The sequence below is a fragment of the Maylandia zebra genome, linkage group LG7 (assembly GCF_041146795.1).
Source record: "Maylandia zebra isolate NMK-2024a linkage group LG7, Mzebra_GT3a, whole genome shotgun sequence".
NCBI classification, from domain to species: Eukaryota; Metazoa; Chordata; class Actinopteri; order Cichliformes; family Cichlidae; genus Maylandia; species Maylandia zebra.
The window spans coordinates 46907319-46930637 of NC_135173.1; the positions used below are offsets into that span (position 1 = coordinate 46907319).

The 23319-nt window shown below is 38.7% G+C and overlaps 1 protein-coding gene across 3 annotated transcripts; it reads right to left on the reverse strand.

Moving 5' to 3' along the window:
- Nucleotides 1-579: 579 nt before the first annotated feature.
- tbx5a (T-box transcription factor 5a) lies at nucleotides 580-23174 on the reverse strand. 3 transcript variants are annotated; one of them, XM_004538050.4, is made up of 9 exons: nucleotides 23018-23174; nucleotides 16623-16796; nucleotides 15736-15830; nucleotides 14221-14340; nucleotides 13109-13256; nucleotides 7372-7524; nucleotides 4486-4577; nucleotides 2816-3048; nucleotides 580-1210 (listed from the first exon to the last, which is right to left on the reverse strand). In XM_004538050.4, exons 2-9 carry the CDS (start codon nucleotides 16764-16766, stop codon nucleotides 618-620), a joined length of 1578 nt encoding a protein of 525 aa, XP_004538107.1. In that variant the 5' UTR covers nucleotides 16767-16796; nucleotides 23018-23174; the 3' UTR covers nucleotides 580-617. The 3 variants fall into 3 exon arrangements, with proteins under 3 accessions (XP_004538107.1, XP_004538106.1, XP_004538105.1); XM_004538049.4 differs by lacking the exon at nucleotides 23018-23174 and adding an exon at nucleotides 17494-17925 and having other exon boundaries at nucleotides 16623-16793; XM_004538048.4 differs by lacking the exon at nucleotides 23018-23174 and adding an exon at nucleotides 17494-17925.
- Nucleotides 23175-23319: the final 145 nt, after the last annotated feature.

The window sequence follows — 23319 nt, forward strand, 5'->3', positions numbered from 1 at the left end:
ATTCATGGTTTAAGTTATAACAATTTTACAATGTAACTTGTTAACTACAAAAACTATTTTAAAAATGAGAACTTGGGCTAATATAACAGAAGACAAGTGTCCTTTTTTTGTTTTGTTTTTTTACACAAATTTGTTATATAGTCCAAAAAGAGCTTTGTACTTGTGGTTGCAAACACATTTAATGGTCTGACTAAAAATCCGGACATCCAAGAAAAAGCACCGCCACACGAGTTCGCAGTCGACCTGCGGACCACATGCTTCTGAAGCATTTCTGACCTTCGCTTTTGTGTCTGCGTGCTCTGCTCTTGAGCAGTCTTTGCTTCTGCTTTTGTCCAGCTCCTCTTTGTTTGTTTGTTTGTTTATAAGTGCACATGCTGTCACAACAAGGTAAGTGATAAGATGCCTTCTCTTCTAGTCAGCACCATCCTACTATGCACATCCACTGTGAACCAACACTGGTCTCTTTAGGATGAACAGCAAGACCTTTTAAAAAAATATAAATATAAATTCATCTACACACTGCCTTGTTTTGGTCCTTTGTTGTGTTTTTTTTTTGTACCGTATTTATAGAGTGGGGGGGGGGGGGGGGGGGGAGGGGGGGGAGAGAAACAACTTCTTTAGCTGTTCTCACTCCACTCTGGCATGATGCTTACACTATGTACAGAGTGGTACTGGTGTGGTGATAGTGTACGTGGTATGCCATGTGTATACAGGTACTCATTTCCCTGCAGACTGGCTGCTGGTGATTGGATCCCAGCCCCGGGACTGCATTGGCGGCCCAGAGTCTGATGGGTCATAGAGCTCTGGTACATTGCAGCGTGGTGGCCATCACCCAGCTGTGGAGAGGCGTGGCCTCCCACCCCACCTAGTCTGGACACCAGAGACCCTGAGGTGAAGTGAGCGGAGAAGTGTTGGTAGGGCAGTCGATCCATGGGCTGCATGGTGGTGACAGAACAGCTACCATAGGGTGATACACTGGCCCAAGTGTTGCAGCTGATGTCTTCCAAACTGGGAACAGGCTCAGCGCTTTGCGAGGCACTGGCATACATACAGGCCTGCCGCTGGCTAGACTCGCTGCGGTAAGGCCCACCGGAGAGACTGAGGCTCTGAGCGTAGCCAACAGGGCGGTAGTAATGGTCCTCCTCACTCGATGAGCTCTCCAGATATGCTTTCTTGTAGCTGTGATCTCCTGAGTGACAGTCATCATCCACTGCAGGTGGAATTAGAAAGGTGAGCAATTGTGTTATTCAGGAGATGGAAAATACAAACTGTTATCAAACAGAATGCAATGATTTGCAGATCTCATAAACTGGTATTTAATTTACAGTAGAACACAGAAAACATATCAAATGATTAATTGAGAACATGTGCCACATTAAGAAAACTATTAAGAAAAGCTCATTTTGAATTTGATGGCAGCAACATGTTTCACAAAAGTTGGGACAGGGCTATGTGTACCACTGTGTAGCATCCCCTCTTCTTTAACGACAGTCTGTACATATGAGGGAATTCAGGAGATCAGCTGCTGAACAAGCCCGGTTGAGCAGCCGGACTCTTGTTCTATGAAGCCATACTGTTGCAATAGATGCAGTTCGGGTTTAGCATTGTTGTGCTAAATATATTGGAGCATAATTGCTGTAAAACCTGTATCTACCTTTCAGTACTGATGGTGCCATTCCAGATGTGCAAGCTGCCAATTATAGGCAGTGATGCATGTCCATACGATGATAGATGAAGGCTTCTGAGATTTGTACCGTGCTTAACACCTAGGCTTTGCCTCTACAGCCACTCTCCACCTTCATTCACAGTATTTGACGTCCATGTTTTCCAAAAAGAATTTCAAATTTGGATTCATCTGCCCACAGAACACTTTTCCATTTTGCCTGGGTCCATTTTAAATGAACCTTGGCTCAGAGAAGACAGCAATGCTTCTGGATCATGTTCACATATGGGTACTTCTTTCCATGATAGACCTTTAACTCTGGATGGTGCAATGAACTCTTTTCACAGAAAATGATTTCTAGAAGTGCAATTTTTTCCATGACTGAATCACGCCTGTTTTAATGCAGTGCTGCCTGATGGCCCGGAGATCACAGGCATCCAATTGATCTTCTGCCTTGTTGCTTGCACACAGAGATTTCTTCAGATTCTACGGATCTTTTGATTCAGTAGGGCTGTAGATGATGAGACTTTTAAAGTCTTTGTAGCCTTACATTCAGGAACACTATTCTGAAATTGCTCCTAATTTGTACATGCATTTTGTTGCTGATGTGGCTTCTCTGCCTCTCTTGGATGCTCTTTTATTTTTTTAATCTCCACTCATGTTACTGACCTCTGGCAATTAGCCTAATTAGGATCTTATGTAAAATTTTCCTCATTTTCCTTTCCAGCTGTTTCTTTTTTGTAACACTTCCATTTCCAGCCTTTTGTTGTCCCATCCCAACTTTTTAGAGAGATGTTTCTGCCATCAAATTCATAATGAGCTTGTATTTTTCCATGAAATGTTGAAATGTCTCAGTTTAAACATCTGACATGTTTCCTATGTTCTACTGTGAAGAAAATGTAGCTTTATTAGACTTTCCAATAAAAGCATTTTGTGTTTATTTGCATGGCATTCCAGATTTTCTAGAACTGGGGTTGTACATGACATATAGCAATATTAAATAGCAGACACTATATTTTAAATTACTCTTTGTTTAACGTAACACATCTCACGTCATTTGTTTTAGTTTACAAATTTTCATGTACACACATGATGTGTTCAAGAATAAACATTTATTTAAAAAAAAATATTATAAATAAAAGATTCACCTACCTTTCCTCTTGATACAGTGGTACTCTTGGCCATGCTCATGAGGCAGGGGGTAGGAACCCGACTGGGGCAGCATGTCCTGTGAACTGCTTGTGACACCATTTTCACACTGGGAGTACTGGGAGCTCAGGCTGTTTGGTGTGGCCAGGCCTTGGACCTCCCCGCTAAATGGACTCTGGCTGGAGCCCACTCTCTGCCGCACTGTACTGCGAGGCACTACTGGATACTCCTTGGTACTACGTGCACACACAAACGATCACAGTTGTTAGTTATTATCTTCAACTATAATTTGCTGTCAACAAAGCAGAACTATTTTAATCTTCCGCATTTCATCATAAGATCATTTGTCAAAGACAACCAACGAGGATCACCATCAGTGATTTACTTCCACTTAGGACACAGAGAAAAACGTCTGGGGGGTGGGGGGGATATTCAGTCCAAAATATTTTGCCCCTATAAATCCTCAGGATCCATCAATAGATCATTTTGCTACTTCTAGTTCTTTGATATCAGGGGTGGATTCAGTTGAAAACCTGACCTGGTTTTGCAATAAGCTCTCCCCTTGATATTGTAACCAAGAGCAGACGTGCATTGCTTACTGTCCTCTGCAGGATTGGACAAAGGCATGAAAGATTGATAGTGTGGTTTGGACTCTCACCAGCTTCTATAGATTTACAAGTTTTGATAGCTGAAATGCATTTCACTTGAAACGTTTCATTAGCTCGTGGAACGCACCTACTTAAAGAAATTTAACGTGCGTCTAGTACAATCAGGCATGCGGTTTTTTATAAAGCTACTTCTTTTTTTACTGCAACACGGATTGTGAGGTACTTGATCATTATTCTGTGCATCAGAGTAAAGGTTTTAGAGTGGATGCATTCTTCTAACACCTTATGGAAATGCCAAACAACCTTTCCTGTTTGGTCTGATTTGGGATTTTTTTTCCCTCCTCATTTGAATTCACATAGAGTCTGAACTGGCTGCCCAAAGGGGGTTGTTTTTTTTCAAAACCAGATTTTCTCCTTTGAAAAAGTGTTTTCCACGCAGTACGGACTCATACTCCATTCCTCATCTGGACTGAATAATAGAGCGAGGGAGGGGAGAGATCAATGTGGTCGTGTAGTGCCTTGGCTGCCTGACCAAGAGACACCACCAGTTCAGCACAAATGCGTGCCCCCCCCCCCCCCCCCCACACACACACACACACCACCAACACACACATATATACACTGCACACACACACACACACAGCACAGTCCACATAAGGAGTTGGAACATCCTGGTAGAAAGAGCTCTATGGAAGAGAGATGTTACATTTGTGTTTCAGAGGTTCTGCCAGATCAGCCATAAAAGTCTTCAGCATGAAAACTGGCTGACTATCAAGAACTACACTTACATCATTGAAAATAACACTCACTGAAAATAACACATATGACTGGTTTGCATTTGGGTGATTGAGGGATTAAAGTGGGGCTCGTTAAGTGACAGTGTGACCAGGATGTCAGTAATCCCTGCCTAATTGAGGTAACATTTATCTACTCATTTCACAACATTTAGTATGGGTCAGTATTTCCATATATCAGAAGCAAGATCTATGAAAAAAAAAAAAGAAAAGAAAAAGAAAAGCAAGCAAGAATAACGTGTATTTTGATTGTTTTTTTTCCCACATTTACCTTTGCATTCTGGACATCCGGTGTAATTCCATGTCATCGCTACCACGGAATCCTTTTGCAAATGGGTTGTTCTCGATCTTCAGCTGGGTTATCTGTAAGAGCAAACACACGAAGTGTCAGTAACATACACTGTTGCAGTAAGAGTCAATTGTTGTGCTGCTTATGTCATTTCATTGTCAGCTGCGTTTAAAAGCACCCAATTACAGCCAACCCACACATGCATTGAAATAGCAGCTATTTAAAAGCAGCATTTCGCCGTGTGCCAGACTGTCAGACAAGACAAGTCCTCTTCAACTCAGGGGCTTTATGATGACAATATTAAACATATATTTTTGGAGAAAACCGGGGCTTTACAGGGTTTTTTTGGATGCATGTAAGTGTTCACAAGTTACCCAAGAGTGAAATAACAGATCATATTTCCAGAAACCTGAGATACTTTCTGAGCTGAGTTCCTGAGTGCAATAGTTCAATAAAAACATGTCTATATAAATCATCTTTCATTGCTTAATTTATGATGTTACATTAGATGATGTCTAGCTTAGGAGATAGCTGGCTCGTGCATGACAGATACAAATCATAAGACTTATTCTATGACTTAATGTTTTGGTAAAAAACGTCTCTATCAATACCAAACAAATAGAAGCAGAAATTACTTTCAGAGCCACCCATAAACAATAAGTTAATCCCAGAGTGGTTTAACCCAGTCCCGGGATATCCCTCTCGTGAGCAGTGGTTTCTGGCAGGTAATTAGCTGGCAGCTCTCGTGTGCTTCCAGCTTTTTGACAAGACTGGAAGTTTGTGTGCACGCTGGCTGACACTTTCAGCAAACTTTGTAAAATCTCTCATGTGACACTTCGCTAGCTTCTTGTTAATACGAGCTGTCTGTCAGATCATTTATACACTGTCTCATCATTTTAAAAGTTTGGCATTAAAAATTCAGAGTCTATTTCGCCCTTTTTATCCCCCTGCATGTCTTCCAAAAATACACCTAGACCAATAATTATCCAGTCCAACAATCTTATTCTCAGCTGAGTTTACAGAGAGAAAATTAAATATTTTACAAAAGATTTTGTTCTGACTAGAATTAGCAGATAGGAGGAAAAAAGGAAAAAATAATTTGAGAGTCGAAATTCAAAGGCTGTAGTTTGACTAGGCTGTGTCCAAACTGTTCTCATTAAAATAACTGAGGCTGACATAAACACATTTCCAGATGCAAAATGAAGTGAAGTAGTTCAAGTAAGATTTTTTTTTTTTTTAAAAAAGAAAAGAACAAAAATATGAGCTGGTCTTAATTCATCTTCCCAGTTTCACAAAAATCTTAAGAAAACATACCACTCCAGAAACCTCAGTTTCTGGAGAAAATGCTTTAATTACAGCTACGACAGGAAAGAGCTGAAACCAAAGACTTTGACCATTTCATTAGCTGAGAGTCTAACAGGTGAATTGGACAGATGCCTGCAGCTCGTAGCCCACTCCTTTTGGCAGGCTTAAAACTGTTTGATTAGACAAATGTGGCAAGAAAAAAAAAGAGCCTCGAAACCCGAAATGCCCCTTTCTTTCCTGCAGGTCTGGAAAGCCCTAATAATTAGCCCGCAGTTACGATCTCAGCCCCTAGTAACAGGCTCAAAAATAATGAATGGTTTCTACAGAATGTTGGTCATTTGTGCTTCCTGTTCCCAGAAGCCCGGAGACCTGGATTGGCTGCGGGGACATTATGAGCTTTCGCCCCTTTCTCCCATATTCCCCAAACTAAAAACATATAGGCCTGCATGGTTAAAGGATGTTAAACAGATGCTGTTTGCAAATATTTGTATTCCCAAGATTTTTTTCCCCTCGCCCAGAAATGTGGACAGTGTAAATATTGAATTTTATTCCTGCTACTTTCACAAGTCTGAACACGCAATGGCGACTTAAAAAAAACAAAACAAAAAGAAAATACGAGGCTGTGCGGCTCAAGAAATCACATCTTTAACTCTAATCTGATGTTATAAGTTTCCAGATTCCAGATACGTGAAAAACAAGGGTGATTCCAAGGTTTTCTGTTTCCAATTAAACACGGTAAGAAACTTAATTTATAACTCAATAATGTTAATTAAAGCTCCGTCGTTAACCGAGAAAGAGAAGCTTAGAAAATAAATGGAAAAAGGCAAACATTTGAATAGCATATGTAAAATCTGGTTTCCCTTGTGCGGGTATATGTAATTAAATCTTCAAAGTTTTTAGACTGAGATCTGTTTTTTGCGCGTCTATATACGAGCAATGCGTAAGGAGAGCTTCGAAATAAAGCATGCAGTGATAGTCTCATCTACACTGAAATAGACTGAAAATCAAACACCAACAAATGAATTTAAAAAATAATTACTAGAACTGTTTCAAAGTAGGTAGTTATTTATCTCCAACAAAAGCCTTAATAATAAAATCATGCCACGGACTTGGGTCTGTGAAACGTGTTCTAGTCAGGAATCTGAAGTTTTCCTGCGAGCAGCTGAGTTTAATATCAACGATTTTTAGTGAAAAACTTTAAACTCTCAAAGAGCTATTATTTCCCCTCTCCTTTAATCCAACAGAAGACCAAGAGCTGCATAAAAAATTGACAAAAAAATTATTATTAAAAAATAATTTGTGCAAAAATTATAAACACATTTTAAAAAATAACTTCAATGTGAAATCGACCTTTGCGCAATCCTGCATTTGCACCGGGGGCATTTTTGAGAGTGCAACAGACTGCATGGTTCTGTTTGCACAACTGATTTTTTCCCTCTTTATATTTACCTCCGTTTGAAACACTGTGTAATTTTAACCACCCCATAAAATACGTAAACCTAAAGCTGCCCCTTTCGCGACAATAAATGAATAAAAATATCCAAAAATACCCCAAGGTTTTACCTTATGGTTCTGATAGGATGTCACCGCAATGAAAGATGTTTCCGGAAAGACGTGAGTGCAGAAGGCCGTGTTTTTGGAACCAAAGCCATTATTTTCATCCGCTTTCACGATGTGAATCCTTGGTTGATACTTGTGCATCGAATTGAGGATGATCTGCAATAAAGAGAAAGTGGCGTTACACACATATATTTGGCGTCATTTCTAAAAATAAAATTAAACAAAATGAGATACATTCTACCAGTCCTCAAATGTGGGTTTTTTTTGAGTGCGCTTTTTTTTAAAGATTAAAAATCTCCTTTTGTAAGAAAACACTTTACCATATATTTGTTATAATAAAAATAATAAAAATAATAAATGTTAGTAAGACATTAGCCATTTTTACGCATGAGCAACATGCTGACATGATAAGATTACAGTCTATTTTGCAAAAGGTCTATTTCAGTACTTTCACCAACGCACTGGTCTGCTTATACTTCTCAATAAAAAATTTTTGTCCCTGTAATTTTACGAATTCTGTCTACTTTGTAATGGAATCCACTTTTCCTCTCAAAACGTCTAAGCTGAGCTATAGTTTCTGAAAAACACTTGTTTGGCTAAAACACTTTCATTGAACAACAAATTGTAATGAAAGTTTTATTTTTACCTTTTTATAGATATTTAAAATAAAGTCGACCAATTTGCATTCTTCTTCTTCTTGTTTTTTTTTTTTTTTACAGCACAGTCATTTAAACATTCCTCGTGTTTTAAATAGAATAAAGATTTTAAATGTTCTAATTAAACCCTTTAAAAATATAAATTGTCTCTCACTGTAATTATTACTGCAGTGACAGTGATTTACCGTGTTATTTATACAGCACTTCTCATGACAGTCACACAGATAAATGCAGGAGATAGACATATGCATGCCCTCTTCCTTTATATTCTGTTACCTTACTAAACCAGCCTATGAGAACTACAGTGAATAGAATGAACCTGTCTTTTGTTAGTCAATGCCATCAATCTTGAAGAAATATTATTTATTTATTTTATTTTAATTCCCATTAAATTCTTCTAATAAAAACGACGGCAATTGCTTTTTAATTGACTTATCCCTGCATTCGGTGCCATACCCATTCCTTCTATACTTTATCTGAAAGAGTGTTTTTGAACCTGCGTCTCAGTGCTAGCATGAGAAGAGCCGGGGGATTGCCCTGACCTCCAGTACCTATGGGGGCATCCTGCAGTATTACACAGACATAACCCAGAGTCTTTTCTCAGAGGCGAATGAACCATAGAGACCTACATAGATAATACAATAGTCATCCATTATTAATTCCCAGTTGAACTTGATCTCATTTCATGCTGGAATAGGTTTTTGTAATGGGCAGGAGAAAGTGTTTTTCAGCTGCCTGCCATGCACCTTGTAGATGCAAACTATTTAATGGAAGTAAGTGACAGAAAACATCAGTCAGGATTTGTTTAGTGGATCACTTCAGTTACATAAGCAGGCGCAGCTTTTTGTTTTTGTGGATTTTTGCAGTATTGCAGTTTTGTCATGGTGTATTTGAAAAACAAAAAATAAGCAAACAAAAAAACTTCTTTCACGTGTCTGTTAAGCAGCAGTCCCTATGTCTTAATATTTAGAATCATTAATGAGGCTTCAAAACACGACTCGAAACTATGTAAACTGTGCAAAGAAAAAGCAGGGTAAATGGCAGATTTTCTCATGCATTCATTGCCTGCTTATTTCTTAGTTTGCATATATGTCCAAGATTGGAACAAACCACAACAACTAGTCCACTGATGCAAACATGTCATACAGCACCCTGTATGGTTTAAGAGGCTAAAAATGTCTGTCATGAAGACATATTAGAAGTTGCATAGATGTCTAAATGCACATTTCACCATGGAAAATAGCATGGCCCACTAACCGTGGGTTCCTAAAGTCCAGTAATTGTGCTATTAGGATGGGATGTGGTAGTGAGGAGGGGGTAGCTGTAGACCACCCACTGGGGACTCAGCATACACCTCAACTCCGTGGCCCAGTCACTGCCCTGCCTGGTTCCCTGTATCTCTGCCTCAACCCCCCCTAGCTTCTGGATGATCGCATGTAATGATAGTGAAGGATCACTTTGGGTCCCGGGCTGCTGCCCTTTTACTTTCAAGTTCCTCCACATCAGAGAGTTTCCCCAAGCTTCAGGATTAGCAGTCTTTGTACACCACCATCTATTGCTCATCACACACTGCCATTCAAATATAAACAGTGTGATCCTCACACTCCACCCTCATGCACAAAACATGTGTGGGAAGACTGGGAGACGAGTGCAGCAGCAAACTGATGGGTAAGACAAATAACACTGAGAAATATTCTGGGAGTTGAGACAGACATCAGAGCAAAAACTACAGATTGGTATGAAACAGAAACAAAAACAAACTATTCAGGAATTCAGATACAGAAAAAACACCACTTAATTCTGTAATTTTGTGACCAAACTAGTGCTGTTGTGGAGGTTTTGATATGTATCGACAGATATGAATAACAAGCAACAAAGCAAATACACTTTGTTAAAGCCAAAGTACAGAGGGATTAAATTTAAGATACTTGAATCACAAATAAAATTACTTACAACAAAATAGCACTTGTTACTAAATATGCTATATACAAAAATTATAATGTTGCAGATTGCAAAGTTTAACCTTTAACTAATAAGAATACAGAATTTTTACATTTTGGGGCAGTTTAATGTATAACTTTTTTTTTTAAAGAAGATATTTATGTAAGTAGAATCTCATGGAAACTAAAAACCAAATAGCTAGCCAAAACTGTTACCCTGTAATATAACTAAAGTCAGTGAGTATATATACTTAGTTACTTCACAAAATTAGAACATTATGATTAATAATTGTATCTTTAAATAAATCTCTTTTAAGATACACACTTCTTTAAAATGCATTACCTAGCTTCGGTACAACTAAAACACATTACCATTGAAATAAACTGCTTAGTGAAACAGACCTCAGCCTCAACACTTTCATACGACGAATATGTAAAATATCAGAAAAATGACTTATGTGTGTGTAACCTATACATACTGTGTATAATTTAAAAATCCTGTTCCTTGCAAATATCCTTCTGCCCACTTCAAACCACTATTCTTCACTATATTTCTACACAAAACTTAATAAAATAGCATATCTACAAGATTTTCTCATAACATTTCCAAAGCTCCTTAAACTACCTTCTTTCATGATTCGCACTAAAATGTTTGTTATAACAAATTTGTTTTAAGAGTGAGGGTTACACTCCACGGTTATGCAATACAGTTCAATGGGTTATAAAACTGTCACAAACCAAAAACAGAACAATTAACCTTGCATTAAGACAAAGGCACCACATCCTCTGAGATTAATTCCTAAGCTGAGCTCAGTCCTGCCCGGCCCCCTGACGTGTATGTTTTACAGACATTTCTAGAAGAAAACCTCAGGCCAGTCCTGTATTGGTTTAATCGGCATCAGTAATATGTTTTAGTCTCATGTCTCACTGCTAGTAATTATAAATCATCTACAAGTTATTTCAACCAGCTGGACCAACAAGCTGATGGAGTATATTTCTGGACAGCCACCAGTGCTTCATTTATGAATCCCATGGAGCTCTCTCCCAGCACGAAAGAGGCCGAGCCAGGAACCACTGCAACCAATCAAACTTTACTTTAACCCAAAATTCACAGTGCTGCTCACATTCCGACTGAGACTCAGTTTCATCTCACCGGCTGTGCTTTGGCAAGGGAGCAGTTCCTTTAGGTGCCATGTGGACAGATAGTAGCTTGTGTGTGCTAGAATTCATATTAATTTTTCCGTGGGTAACTTTGAAAGCTGAAACCAGCTTCACTTTGATTCATTACCACACTGAAACCAACACCTTAAGTGGATGCAGAAGTATACATAAGAATATAGTATAATGGCAACAATAATATATAGTATAATAATTGGTGTGTGGTCATAATAATAATTGGTCATATGCAATGAGATCGTGTTTTTTGTGGACTATCGAGCATTGTGGAGTAATACGTCTCTAAAAGCAAAACCAAACAAACACAGCTTGCGTTAAGGAATGTTTTCTCATGAAAGCAAACCAGCTGTTGAGGTAACCTTTGCCAAATTTATAATTGTATTTTCCTTTAATGGCTAAGCCTGTTAGTAAGAAAGTTTCTACAAAAAGACATCTAATTAGGCCTAAATGTACCCATCGAGATACCTTTCTTCATGAAAACCTGCTGCCAAAGGGCCCATTTGTTGATGAAGTAAGTGATGTTTGTACTTTCTGCTTTGGGTAAGACAGGAATCACAAAAGCCTGAGGCCAGATAGGGAGTTTAGAATAATGAGGAGTTAAAGCTAGGAAATAGGTACCATACAGCCTCTTACTGCTGAGAAGGGTGAAGGAGATGGTGGGTGGTGGTGCAATTGCCCTTTTCCTTTTTCCTAAAAAAGTTCCCAGTTGATCTCTTCTACTCATGCAAGCTGAATTCCAGGAGGTCCATGGCTAATGCACCTAGGGGGTGCTATAATAACACTGTGCTACAAAAGGTATGTTACTAACACCTTCATAGCAAACATATTACATATTAAAGAATAAGATGATGGCACGATAAGAAAGAAATATTTGTCTCAATCTGGAATATTTATCTAAAGATCACAGCGACTCTTCAAAACATTACCTTTACATCATTATGTTCAATAGTAAAAACAGAATATCACCAAACTTTTTTGTAATCTCAGGAGATTCCACTTTGGAAAAGTAAAGTAGAAAAAACCTTCATATGGCAAAAAATTTCCTCTATATTTCTTTTTTTGTGTTTAAAGTATATCAGGCTTACTATTATTATTATTGCTATTATTATTATTATTATTATTATTATTATTATTATTGTTTTTGTTGTTGTTGTCATTATTATAGCAGTAGTATAGTAGTGGTAGAAGTATTTGCATCTAATTGAACACCACAACTATTTCACTATTTAAAATTAATTTTGTGACGTTTTCAACATCAGAATGCATTTCATTACTTACTATTTTCGTATTCATTTTAACACTGCAAGTTACATTTAACAAAAAATGGAAAAAAAAGGACAAAACATAAAAAATATAAACGTATCTATATAATAAAACGTATACCCTCCACCAAAGCGATGGATGGATGGTTAGATGGAATTTATCAAACGATTTACTTTCACTAAAACACATCTTTACAGAAGCAACTTAATAAAGTTTGGGCTCCACAGGTGCAGTGAAAGAATGACTGAAAGATTATGTTTAAGTTTTAATGCACATTTAACAGATCAAATGCAAAGTTTTAAGCAAATAAATAAATCAATAAACTGGTTGCCTCTCTTTAAAAAATATGACCAGGCAGGAGCATTATCTTTAATCAATTTAAAATGTGTGTAAAATATTTAACCTCAAGAAAACAATAAAACGTACTTTTAATTAGCTGCGAGTAGCAACAACAACAACAACAACAACAACAACAACAACAACAACAACAACAACAACAATAATAATAATAATAATAATAATAATAATAATAATAATAATATGTTAGGGATTTTTATATAAATGGCGATGCAGAGACCTGCAGATAAGCATTTAGTGCCATCATGTAACACGTCGGGCCTTAACGGATTCTCGGGATTTGGGTCAGTGCAACACCAGGTTAGCAATCATGTGGTTAAATAGTATTGATGACAGGCAGGCACCTACGTGTCCGAACGGGTCCAGGTGGTTGTTGGTCAATTTCAGCTTCTGGAAGGAGACGAGCTGCCTCATCCAATGAGCCCCCGTGGCGGGAGAGTCCGGGTGAACGTAGAGTCTCCCGGGCATGGCAGGCTCTGCCTTCCCAGTCACAGACCTGATACACAGCAACACAGTCACACGCTTTGAAACTTGCTGGACTAACACTCACATGCTAGCCGCAACTGAGTCGGTCCTAACAAGTCGAAAGAAGCAGAAGATAATGACTGTGGATAAAATGTAATAATAAATTAAATTTTTATCATAAACGGAAAACTTAAATTAGTGGGGCACTGTTTCTAATTATTACGCACAAAATGGCGCAATATGGGACTTTCTGCACTTAAAGTTCTAAACTATGGGTGATTACGTCTTTTTCAAAACTTTGCTTTATTAACTTTAAACTTCAGTACATAAGGAAGCCTTCTGTATCGTGCCATTGTCGGATATTGATTGCTTCTAGTCACGTTAGACGTTAAAGGCACTGTTTTGCAACATATGTGGAACGAGGGGAGAATTAGTTTTAGGCCGTGCTTAATGCGTCTTCAGTGGCATCATTGGCATGTAGCTAGCAATATTAAAGGCTCTGACACAAAGAAGAAAGACCCGCTTGGAGAACGACTCTAGACAAACAGCCGTGTGAAAAAAATCTTTGATGCAGTGCAAGGAAAAGTTTATCTCGTTGCTTTCAGCGCAGAAAACTCAGCACTGACAGAAACATTTCTGCCTGCTGACTTCATTTCTTGGCAAATATTAGAAAAAACACAGTTAATAATTCTCCCGGAAATAATATATTCACTTCCGATTCCCGTCCATCACGACAATATAACGCTCCCCGCTGCAAATAACTCCAGAGAGAGCGAGAAAGCGAGAGACTAGCTGAGATCCCCCTCCCCCACCCCCCCCCCCCCCCCCCCCCAAAAAAAACAAAAAAAACAAAATCAAAAACTAAAAAAACACACACACCAAAAAAACAAAACAAAAAACAAAACAATGACCCGGATTTTCATCGGTGCTTAAAAGTATATGTTGGCAAGGCAAATCCTTTTAGAGAAGCGTTGCTGTGTTATGTTTTTACGTACCATTTATTATCGGCGAATTTGTATCGATGGTCGTCAGCTGGAACAACGTCCATAAGTAGAATGTATTTCGTTTTAGGGTTTAATCCTGTGACCTTCACTTTGAAGCTGGGAAACATTCTCCTGTACAGGAAAATAAAGTGTTGTGGACACGCGAGAAAAAAACAAGTACATGACTACTCACACCTATTAACACACACACACACACACACACACACACACACACACACACACACACACACACACACACACACACACACACATATATATGTATGTATATATGAAATCAAATGCTTTCGTAATAAAGCCTGTGCCATTCACTCTTTAATAAGCAAACCAAAAGTAAATAATATTTTTAAGCATAGAGAAAGGTTAAGTGGGAGGATTTAAAACATATAAATATCCGTCTTTGGTGTTTGGAGAGGAAAATCTTACTTTCAAGGCAGGGCGTTGGATCTGAGAAGAGCCATTATAAAAAAAGTTTTTCAATATGTTCCAGACCTTTTTTTCATACGTGCAACATCCCTCTAGTAAATCTTTTGGATATTTGGTAGCTGTCATATTGCAGAAAACACACACATACACGGAGAGAAACACTAAGCTCTCCCACGAGTGAAAGGGAAGGGCTAACGGACGAGGATGGATGCTGTGTAATATCATCTCTTGCCAAAAACAGGAGTGAAATGATTGACGGGAATATAATGGAGACTTTTTGCAGCTGTAAGAAAACAACTGCCTTCTGCCCGCGCTGGAGAGCATATCGAAATGCAGCAATATTCAACTGTAAATATTCCTCATTTGTAGGAGCCTGTGCAAGCGGTGCTCCGAAGCTATTTGACATAAAAAGTCATGGGCGCATATAAAAGTTCACACGCAGGCGACATGAGCTGTTTTGAATGGATACAGTCTGAGGGCGACCGTGGAGCTGACAGCAGGACACATTCACTCACGCGGTCCCTGCACAACATGCTGTTGCACACGTGTTGGATCACAAGAAGTGTCTGCACGCAGTTACACACACACACACACACACACACACACACACACACACACACACACACACACACACACACACACACACACACACACACACACCTGCAGCGGATACAGAGAAAACGGCGCAAAAGGCAGCCCTTATGCTCTTTAATGTCTTTATTTCAACGCAAAGAAACAATCGGTAACATTTTACACAAGGGGGCACGTTTTGCACGTTGGCTCTCTCGCTGTATCGCATTTCCCAACAAGGCCACCCAGACTAAAATATGGACCGGTAGTGCTGCAGAACACTAAAGCGTCCACCAGATGCTCTTGTGTTTTCTCTGTGGTTCTGTACGGTTCCAGATCCCCACGCAAGAAAATTCCAGTCTGGTTTATAGTTTATATTTAAGCTCGAAAATCGGCCAACATAACTAAAAGCCTCATCAACAAGCAGACACGCAGTCAATGAACCCATTAGTTCTACTGAAATCTTTCTAATCGCGATAATAATAATAATGAAAATGTTTTAGATGCTCCTACCGTCCCGCTTTGGTGATGATCATCTCCGTCCCCACCTCGTGAAACTTCGTCCATAGTTCCCTTTCGTGCAGGTAGACCTTTATTCCCTCCATTCCCTTCAAAGTAAAACATTCTAGTGTGTATGGTTTTTCTAAAGTTGCATTATAGATAGAGGTGTCATGCACTAGTCTGCATGCATTTAAGGCCTTCTGAGTTCAGAGGTTGTAAAAAATCAAAACTGTAGGTCTAATATTTAGTGTTTGATTAAAACACTTTAAAAAATAAAATGCAAATACTTTGGACAACCGAGTTGTACGCTGAGGGCTAAGCTGTAAATAATGCAGAGGATAATAAGCTTATGAATTAACAGTTTAAACCAGCCATAATACCGTAGCCTTTAACTTGTTCAGCCTTTGCCGTGAGAACTGAAGCAGCAAACACGATTTTATAATAGTCAAAGCTAATGTGCAATGAACATAAACCCACACAGAATTGATCTGTATCCCCTATATGACTATAAACTATAACACACACAGTTACGCTATGAAGCTTAACAGAAACGAAAAATTTGCTGAGACTTTGCTGAAGTTGTTTCATTTCACAAATTAAAAAAAAAAATCACTAGTGGACTAAATATCAGATCCAATCACATTTCTATCTCCAAACAGCGTAAATATATACGCCGAAAGAACTAAAATTAGCAGAAATACTCCATTCACTGTGCGGATATTTGTTTTTAAGTCATGATTTATATTTTATATTTTTAACGCCAAGAACAACAGGGTATCTGCCTGCTTCTGACAAAAACGCCTAGGCTATTTTTTTCCTGCAAATGAGTGAAAGTGACCCCTAAATCCGCAGCTTCCAGCCTGAAGCAGTGAGTGTGAGGCCTGCAAGCCGGCACTGACCTGCTGGATGTAAGTTGTCTGTGATGACGGGGATTTGCTTGAGGTCCCGTTCTGTTTCTCTGATTTATTATCGCTCTGTAATTCTCTCGAATCCGAGCCACCTGGAGAGTTTTGGAGGACAAAAGTCTCCTCTTGGTCCGCCATGACCGGAGCTCCGAAAACTACACGTCGCTGCTGGGAGACGGAAACAGAGATGTCAGTGTGTGCAGCCCGACCTTCTTAACTAACCGGATAACTGAAGACAGACTTTCAGGACATTGTGTTAATATGAATTTAGAGACACACAAATAAGCTTCATTTGCACTGTGTAATCACATTTATTGTTCTTGCTGTTACTATTTTGTCAAGTGAAAATACTTTTTTGATAGCTCAGAAATGAAAGCATAACATATGTAAATATAACACACATGATAGAAAGCCTTCATGTTAATGGCATGAGCTAAACGTTTAAACCCAAAGCATTTTAATACTCTTAATAATTGCTTAGTGCAATGTGTTTTTCACAAATACAGGTCATTTTATTCTGCATATGTTATTCTTAGGAGAATAACTTCAATATTCACAACATTACTAAACTATTAGGACTTTTATTGTGACACACTGAAGCAGGCCCTCGCCTTTTTCCCCCTGCATGCTCCCAGAACTAAACACATGAGCTGTATTGCCCTGCGAGGCGGCGATCGAAGCAAAAATAAATCGCAGAGGTGCCTCCTAAAGAAAAGAAAAAAAAATCATTTACACTCAGACGGTGTCACTTCAGCAGACAGCTGCGATTCCTGCAACGTGGAGTAGCATTTACTACGATGTGGGCGAGTTATGAAATGCAGTCACGGTGGGTACACGCAGTCGGTTCAGATCAGCATCAGCTTACCTAAAAACCAAAAACAGGTCGCAGGCTGCAGCTGGCCCAGCAGAGAAACGCAGTGTCGCCTTGAAACGTCCAAAAAAATAAGAAATCAATCAAAAATCAGATAATCCAGGCGTTTTTCTCGAAGAAGCTGCACAAACTCCCCATGAATCCCCACTGTTTCTCCCCTCAGTTAGTTCCTACACAGCGGAGTCAAAACCACGCAGATCCTCGCGGAGCTCGCTGACAGCTACACGGCGCTGCTCTGTGCCTTATTGTTGCATTTTACAGCGGAGGTGCGTTTTGTGAGCCTACTCTGCCGATGGCACTTAGCAGTAAGCTGTAGCCTATTCCCAGCGGAGCAGGTCTGTCACCTCCTCCGTCCCTCCTCTCTCTCCCAGCCTCTGGTTTTTCAGGAGCTCCCTCTCCAACTCTCCGCTGCGAGTCGCTGACCAACCGTGCGAAGCGGAAACTGAGTCCGCTACGTAGAAGTGCCGGTGTGGGGCTATGAGGGAGGAGGATGGGGAGGTGGGGAGGTGTTGCCTTTGCAGGAAGAGCATTGGTTTATGTCCGCGGCAATAATTCCTTACTGGTACACACCCCAGTTCTTCTTATTTATCCACTCCAAACCTCTTCTTGATCCCAGTCTCCAGCCTCTAATTCATTTGATATTGACATATTCGTGCGCCGTTAAGCACCAGTCTCTTCTCCGTAGATCTACACACAATAGAATCAAGTTCATCAAGCGTGACGCTCAGTCATGCATGCATTAGTAGGCACAGGCCAACAGGTTGCCCTTCTTTATTATTACAACTGACTAATAAAAGGATCATAAGCTATGTTTTGTCTGTGCTTGCACTGATGTCTGGGCAATTAACAATATCAATTTACCGACCGAATTTTGTCTCTGGGTAGGGGAGACCGGGGATAGTTGTAACGTGGGTCAGTTGTAACACTTCCAATTTCTCCAATCAGGGCTAAGTTTCAAATGATGTGACTCATCCTGTGCATGCCCAATTCAGTTCTGCTATCACATGTGAAAAATCAGCACATTTTGTCAAACACAGACAATTTAACACGAAAAAAAGTAATTTGTATGCCAAAAAGTAAGTTTTTCTACTTTATTTCAATTTCTAATAGCATTATCTGCTTTGCAGTTAAACTCATCAAACTTAAATTATGTTATTTGTATGTCTATGGGGATATATTCTGTGTAGGTCTTTAGTGCTAATGTTTTAGCCGTTGGCTGTAATGTTAGCTAGTTCATGGCTATAGGAGTCTGGGTCAGTTGTAACAGCAACAGTCTGGGTTAGTTGTAACAATAATGCAGATGTTACAACTTACCACACTATTACTTTAACTTATATTAAACAAGTTGGGGCAACGACATCAGCAGAGAGAGATTCACTGGTCACATTTATATATGTGGTTAATGCCATTGGCAACACAATTCCTCCACTGTTTGTGTTCCCACACATACATTATGCAGACCTCTGTGTCAGAGATGGACCAGTAGGAAGTACTGGTAGTGGAAATAAATCAGGATGGGTGCAAGAAACAGATTCCCTCATCTTTCTGAAGCACTTTGCAAACCACACCAAGGTAAGCCATGATAAAAAGTAATGGAATTGCGATGCTGGTGAACAACTACATTTTTTCAGCTTCATTGTTATGTTCAAAATTGGTGCAAGAGTTGTAGGTTATAATGCCCACTGAGCCAATGAGGCCAAACTCAAGGAAGACCAACCAAAATTAATGAAATATTCAGTTGCAGAAAATTCCATAACTTGTCTTTTTTGGGGGGTTGGAATATGTTCAAAAGCTAGATTTCTGCATTCTGTCACACACACACAGAGCTACATAAATGGATGTAAGTGCATTCATGTGTTGAATAAACAAAGATTACATGTTAATGTTTTGTTAGTACCCTTATTTCATTGTGTTACATTTTACCCCAGGATATGTTACAACTAACCCAGACTATGGGGTTAATTGTAACATTTCACTCTTCGTGTTTGAGACCATACCAGGCAATGGGTAATTGTGCTGCAGAGAAAATAGCTGCACTATTTAATAGCCGAGACATGTAAATACTTTGCATTACATTTTGAATCCACTACCTTAAAAGAGCTCCAATTTACAGACAGAAATGTCAAAAATGTTACAACTATCCCCGGTCTCCCCTACTTTAAACCATTATTTTACTATTCAGTTAATTATTCAAGAAGAACAAGGAACCAAGCTGGGTTCATAGAACCGAGGAAAAAAATAAATACATTTGGGATATAGTTATCTCTCTTTCTCTCTCTCCCTCTGTGTGTGTGTGTGTGTGTGTGCATGTTGGGGGGCGAACATGAGGAAGTCTAGGCCTTTGGCTTCACACAGGTTTACCCCGCACACCACAGAGGGATTAGATGGTAAAAAAACAGCATTTTCCCCCTATATTACATCAAATTGTATTGCACCATGTATACATAATACTGTACATCACCCTAATGCGTATCTATCTGACTTTATAATGGCTTTGCAAGTACACAACAAACTTACAGTGCCAAACTAGTAACTTTTAAGCGTGAATTTTGCAGATGAAATCCCTCTATTCTCATGTTCCTCCTGAAATAAGACCAAAGAAGAAGAAGAAGAAGAAGAAGAAGAAAAGAATAACGATTTAACTCGACCATTAAGGACAAAATTTAGTTCTGAAGAAACACGGGAGCAGTAATCTGCAACTTTCCAAACGCATCATTTTTTGCAGTGTGCCCACTTAAATGTCTCATTTGCATTTCAGGCTGTTATCTCATTACGTAGTCACCCCCAGGGTGACTTTCCTCACCAGTCAGTGTTGCACACGGACACCACTCGAGCTATGTGTTTGTTCCGTAGCGACTCGGCGATATTTGCACTACTTTAGCAGTGCTCACAGAGGCCTTTGAAAAAGCCATAAACATAATTAATTTGAATTTGTTCCTGATAAAAGCGAAGGTGGGCCTATGTGCTCACTTACCCCCATTTTTTTGACTGAAAAAAGTGCTAAATTTGGTTCGTCTTTGCCATATGATAAAATAATATACACATATTTTTGGGATGTAGTCTTATGCCATAGCCTTTGTGTAACAACATTTTCCCGCGGAGAAAAAACGAATCGTCTAAACTTTGTAATCATAATTTTCCAGTTTTCAAATGTATTTCTGTGAAGTTTTTGCAGATTTCGTGAAGCTGTTTATTTGTTTACATTTTAAAGACAAAACAACCCGGCAAAGAAATGTAAAATAAACAAAACATTTTGGGAAGCTGCCACACATTTTTTCGCCTCGAAGTTGAATTTTTTGCTTGGTCGAGTGGGTGCAGGTAACTTTTAACACAGCAGGTGTGCACACAAACAGCGAGCAGGCGAAACGAAGAGTTTGCAGAAGACCGGACAGCACTTTTAAATGACACGGACGCTGTTGTCAGTGCAGACATGACTATCAGGCAGCGTTACTGCATAACTGATAAATGATAAAGACGGAAATTTATTCAGGGATACTCCACGAGTTTACAAGCCACGTGTGAGAGTGAAAAAATAAAACAAATATATATATATATTTATTTATTTTATTGGCCTCGTCCACAGAGAAGTCTGCGCGCTGATGCTGACAAATACAAGTAACTGAAATGCAGTCTAACAAAAATCCATTAAAACAGTCTTAGAATTAAAATGTCAGCAATGGGAATACAACCCAGCAGTGTGAGGTTGTGCATATCATTCTGCAAAGTGAAACGTTTTTTGGTTGTTTATTTACTTTTTAATGAGCACTTGAAACGATAGGTACTGATACAGGAGCTGCAGGTAGATGAAACCCAAATTTTAAAGCCTGTGTGAAAGAGAAAAAAAGCTATAATCTTACGTTCTTATGTTTTAGGCTATTTATGAAACGTAAAAACACTTCGAAGCTCGGTCCTGGAGAACCTGGAGTCCGCGGTAATCATTAGATAATTAATAAAGCAAACTAATCATGAATTTAAAGTTTAAAGGCAGCCATCTCAAACAACGCGGATAAAGACGTATTTTTTAAGCCTACAGAAATCAAAATTAGAACGAAAGCGTCTTTAAACAGTCTTTGATTTTTACTTTATTTTTAATTGTATTTTTTAGTAGCCCACTCAAGGAAAAAAACGTGTATATTAACGAGTTTATCCTTAAAAAGTAAGCATCGCAGATGGGCTAAAGTTCCGCTTGTCTTGCCTTTGCGCACATATATAAATGATAGGCTGATACTTACATACATGCATTTAAAGGTTAAATGGTCTATGAAATATAAAAATAAAACTTTTATTTTGTAATTATTCCGTTTAAAATAACATAAAAACTGAACAGTGATATATTAAAATATTAGTATTTGTCATCATATTGGCAGAATTTCGAAAACAATACAGTCATTGCTTATCATAAGAATATCACTTTAAGTCACATTGGTTGGCTTGCCTCAAAATGCCTCAGTTTTAGATCACGTGGTAAAAGGTGAGTTTAGAGTTTCTTGTTAACCACTACAGAGCTAACTACAAAAATAACTGTAATGATTTTCTGCAATAATAATAATAATAATAATAATAATTATTATTATTATTATTATTATTCTTATTATTATTATTCTTATTATAAAATTTATCGAGCACTCTGGGGAACAGAGACAGGACACGGAACAGAAACATACACAATTTTTCTTACATATTTACATTAAGGACAATGGTTACTTAAATAAAAATAATTACAGGTAAGAGGCAAACCAGGTTGTAGTGCGAATTGGTTAATTAACTAACTTATTGCAGTTACAGCATTGATGTAAACATCAATCAACATAAATGTGCTATAAAAATGAAATGTCCTTACTTACATTATAAGATGTGCAACATTTTCTTACAAACGTCCAAAATTTAGACAAACATTGCATATAAATGTAATTGTAACAAAATACATCCCATCAGCAACCGAAATTATTTAGAGAGACTAATCGTCACGTCTACATTAAAATAAAATTAAGAATTCAAAAATCGAAATTAATACAATGCATTTGAAATCCGAAATTGCATACACAGCGACGAGTACTTTGTTGAGCATGACAGAACACGTGAAAAGTCCGGGAAGATAAAGTTATTTTTCATCAAGAGAAACAGGAAATAATATTCATATAGCTGATGAAAATGCAAGACAGAGGACACTCTGAGCTTTTCACAGTATGTTAGTGTATTCTTTAAAGCACGAAAAAAAAACTCTCCTCGCAGACAAACAAAAAACAAAACTAAAGTCTAAATAAGCTCGGTGACCATGTTGGATAATTAGTGTTTACTCTGCAACTTAAACTCTTAATACACCCCGAAAGAAATCCGAGCAACAATATACTGACCACCACCTCACTCCTCTCCTTATAGACTCAGAATGTGGAGTGTTTAGGGTCCACAAAGACCTTAATATTATGTATGAGAAAAAAATCCTGTTCAGAAACTACAAATCCCACTCATCCAGGTGCAAATGAAAAAGTGCCAAACAAATCAGAGCGACACACCCTACCTTCCTCCTGACTGTCCCAAGCTGCTTGAGTGTGTGAGCTGATGTTGCCACTTGTTTGGAGCCGTTTAAAGTCTGGTAAGACTTAAGCAGTCAGGCAGGTGAAAGCGCTGGTGTGGCTAACCACCAGTCCAACCAGGAACTCCTGGATCACGGAAAAGTGCTGCCCAGATGCTCAGCGCCAAAAACCGTCTGTGAGGTTTGTGGCTGAAAACCCATCCACAGTTTGGCTATCATGAGCTGAGCCAGGAGGAGAGGAGACAGAAGGAAAACAAAAGTTTTCATGTTTAAGGCGCAATCTTTTC

What these genes read in the sequence shown, in the direction of transcription:
- tbx5a (XM_004538050.4), bottom strand. Translation starts at nt 16,766, where the DNA reads ATGGCGGACCAAGAGGAGACTTTTGTCCTCCAAAACTCTCCAGGTGGC. An exon ending in ATCATCACCAAAGCGGGACG is followed by an intron (nt 14,341 to 15,735) that starts GTAGGAGCATCT and finishes TTTCCTGTACAG; the next exon opens with GAGAATGTTTCCCAGCTTCA. An exon ending in AAATTCGCCGATAATAAATG is followed by an intron (nt 13,257 to 14,220) that starts GTACGTAAAAAC and finishes GCTGTGTATCAG; the next exon opens with GTCTGTGACTGGGAAGGCAG.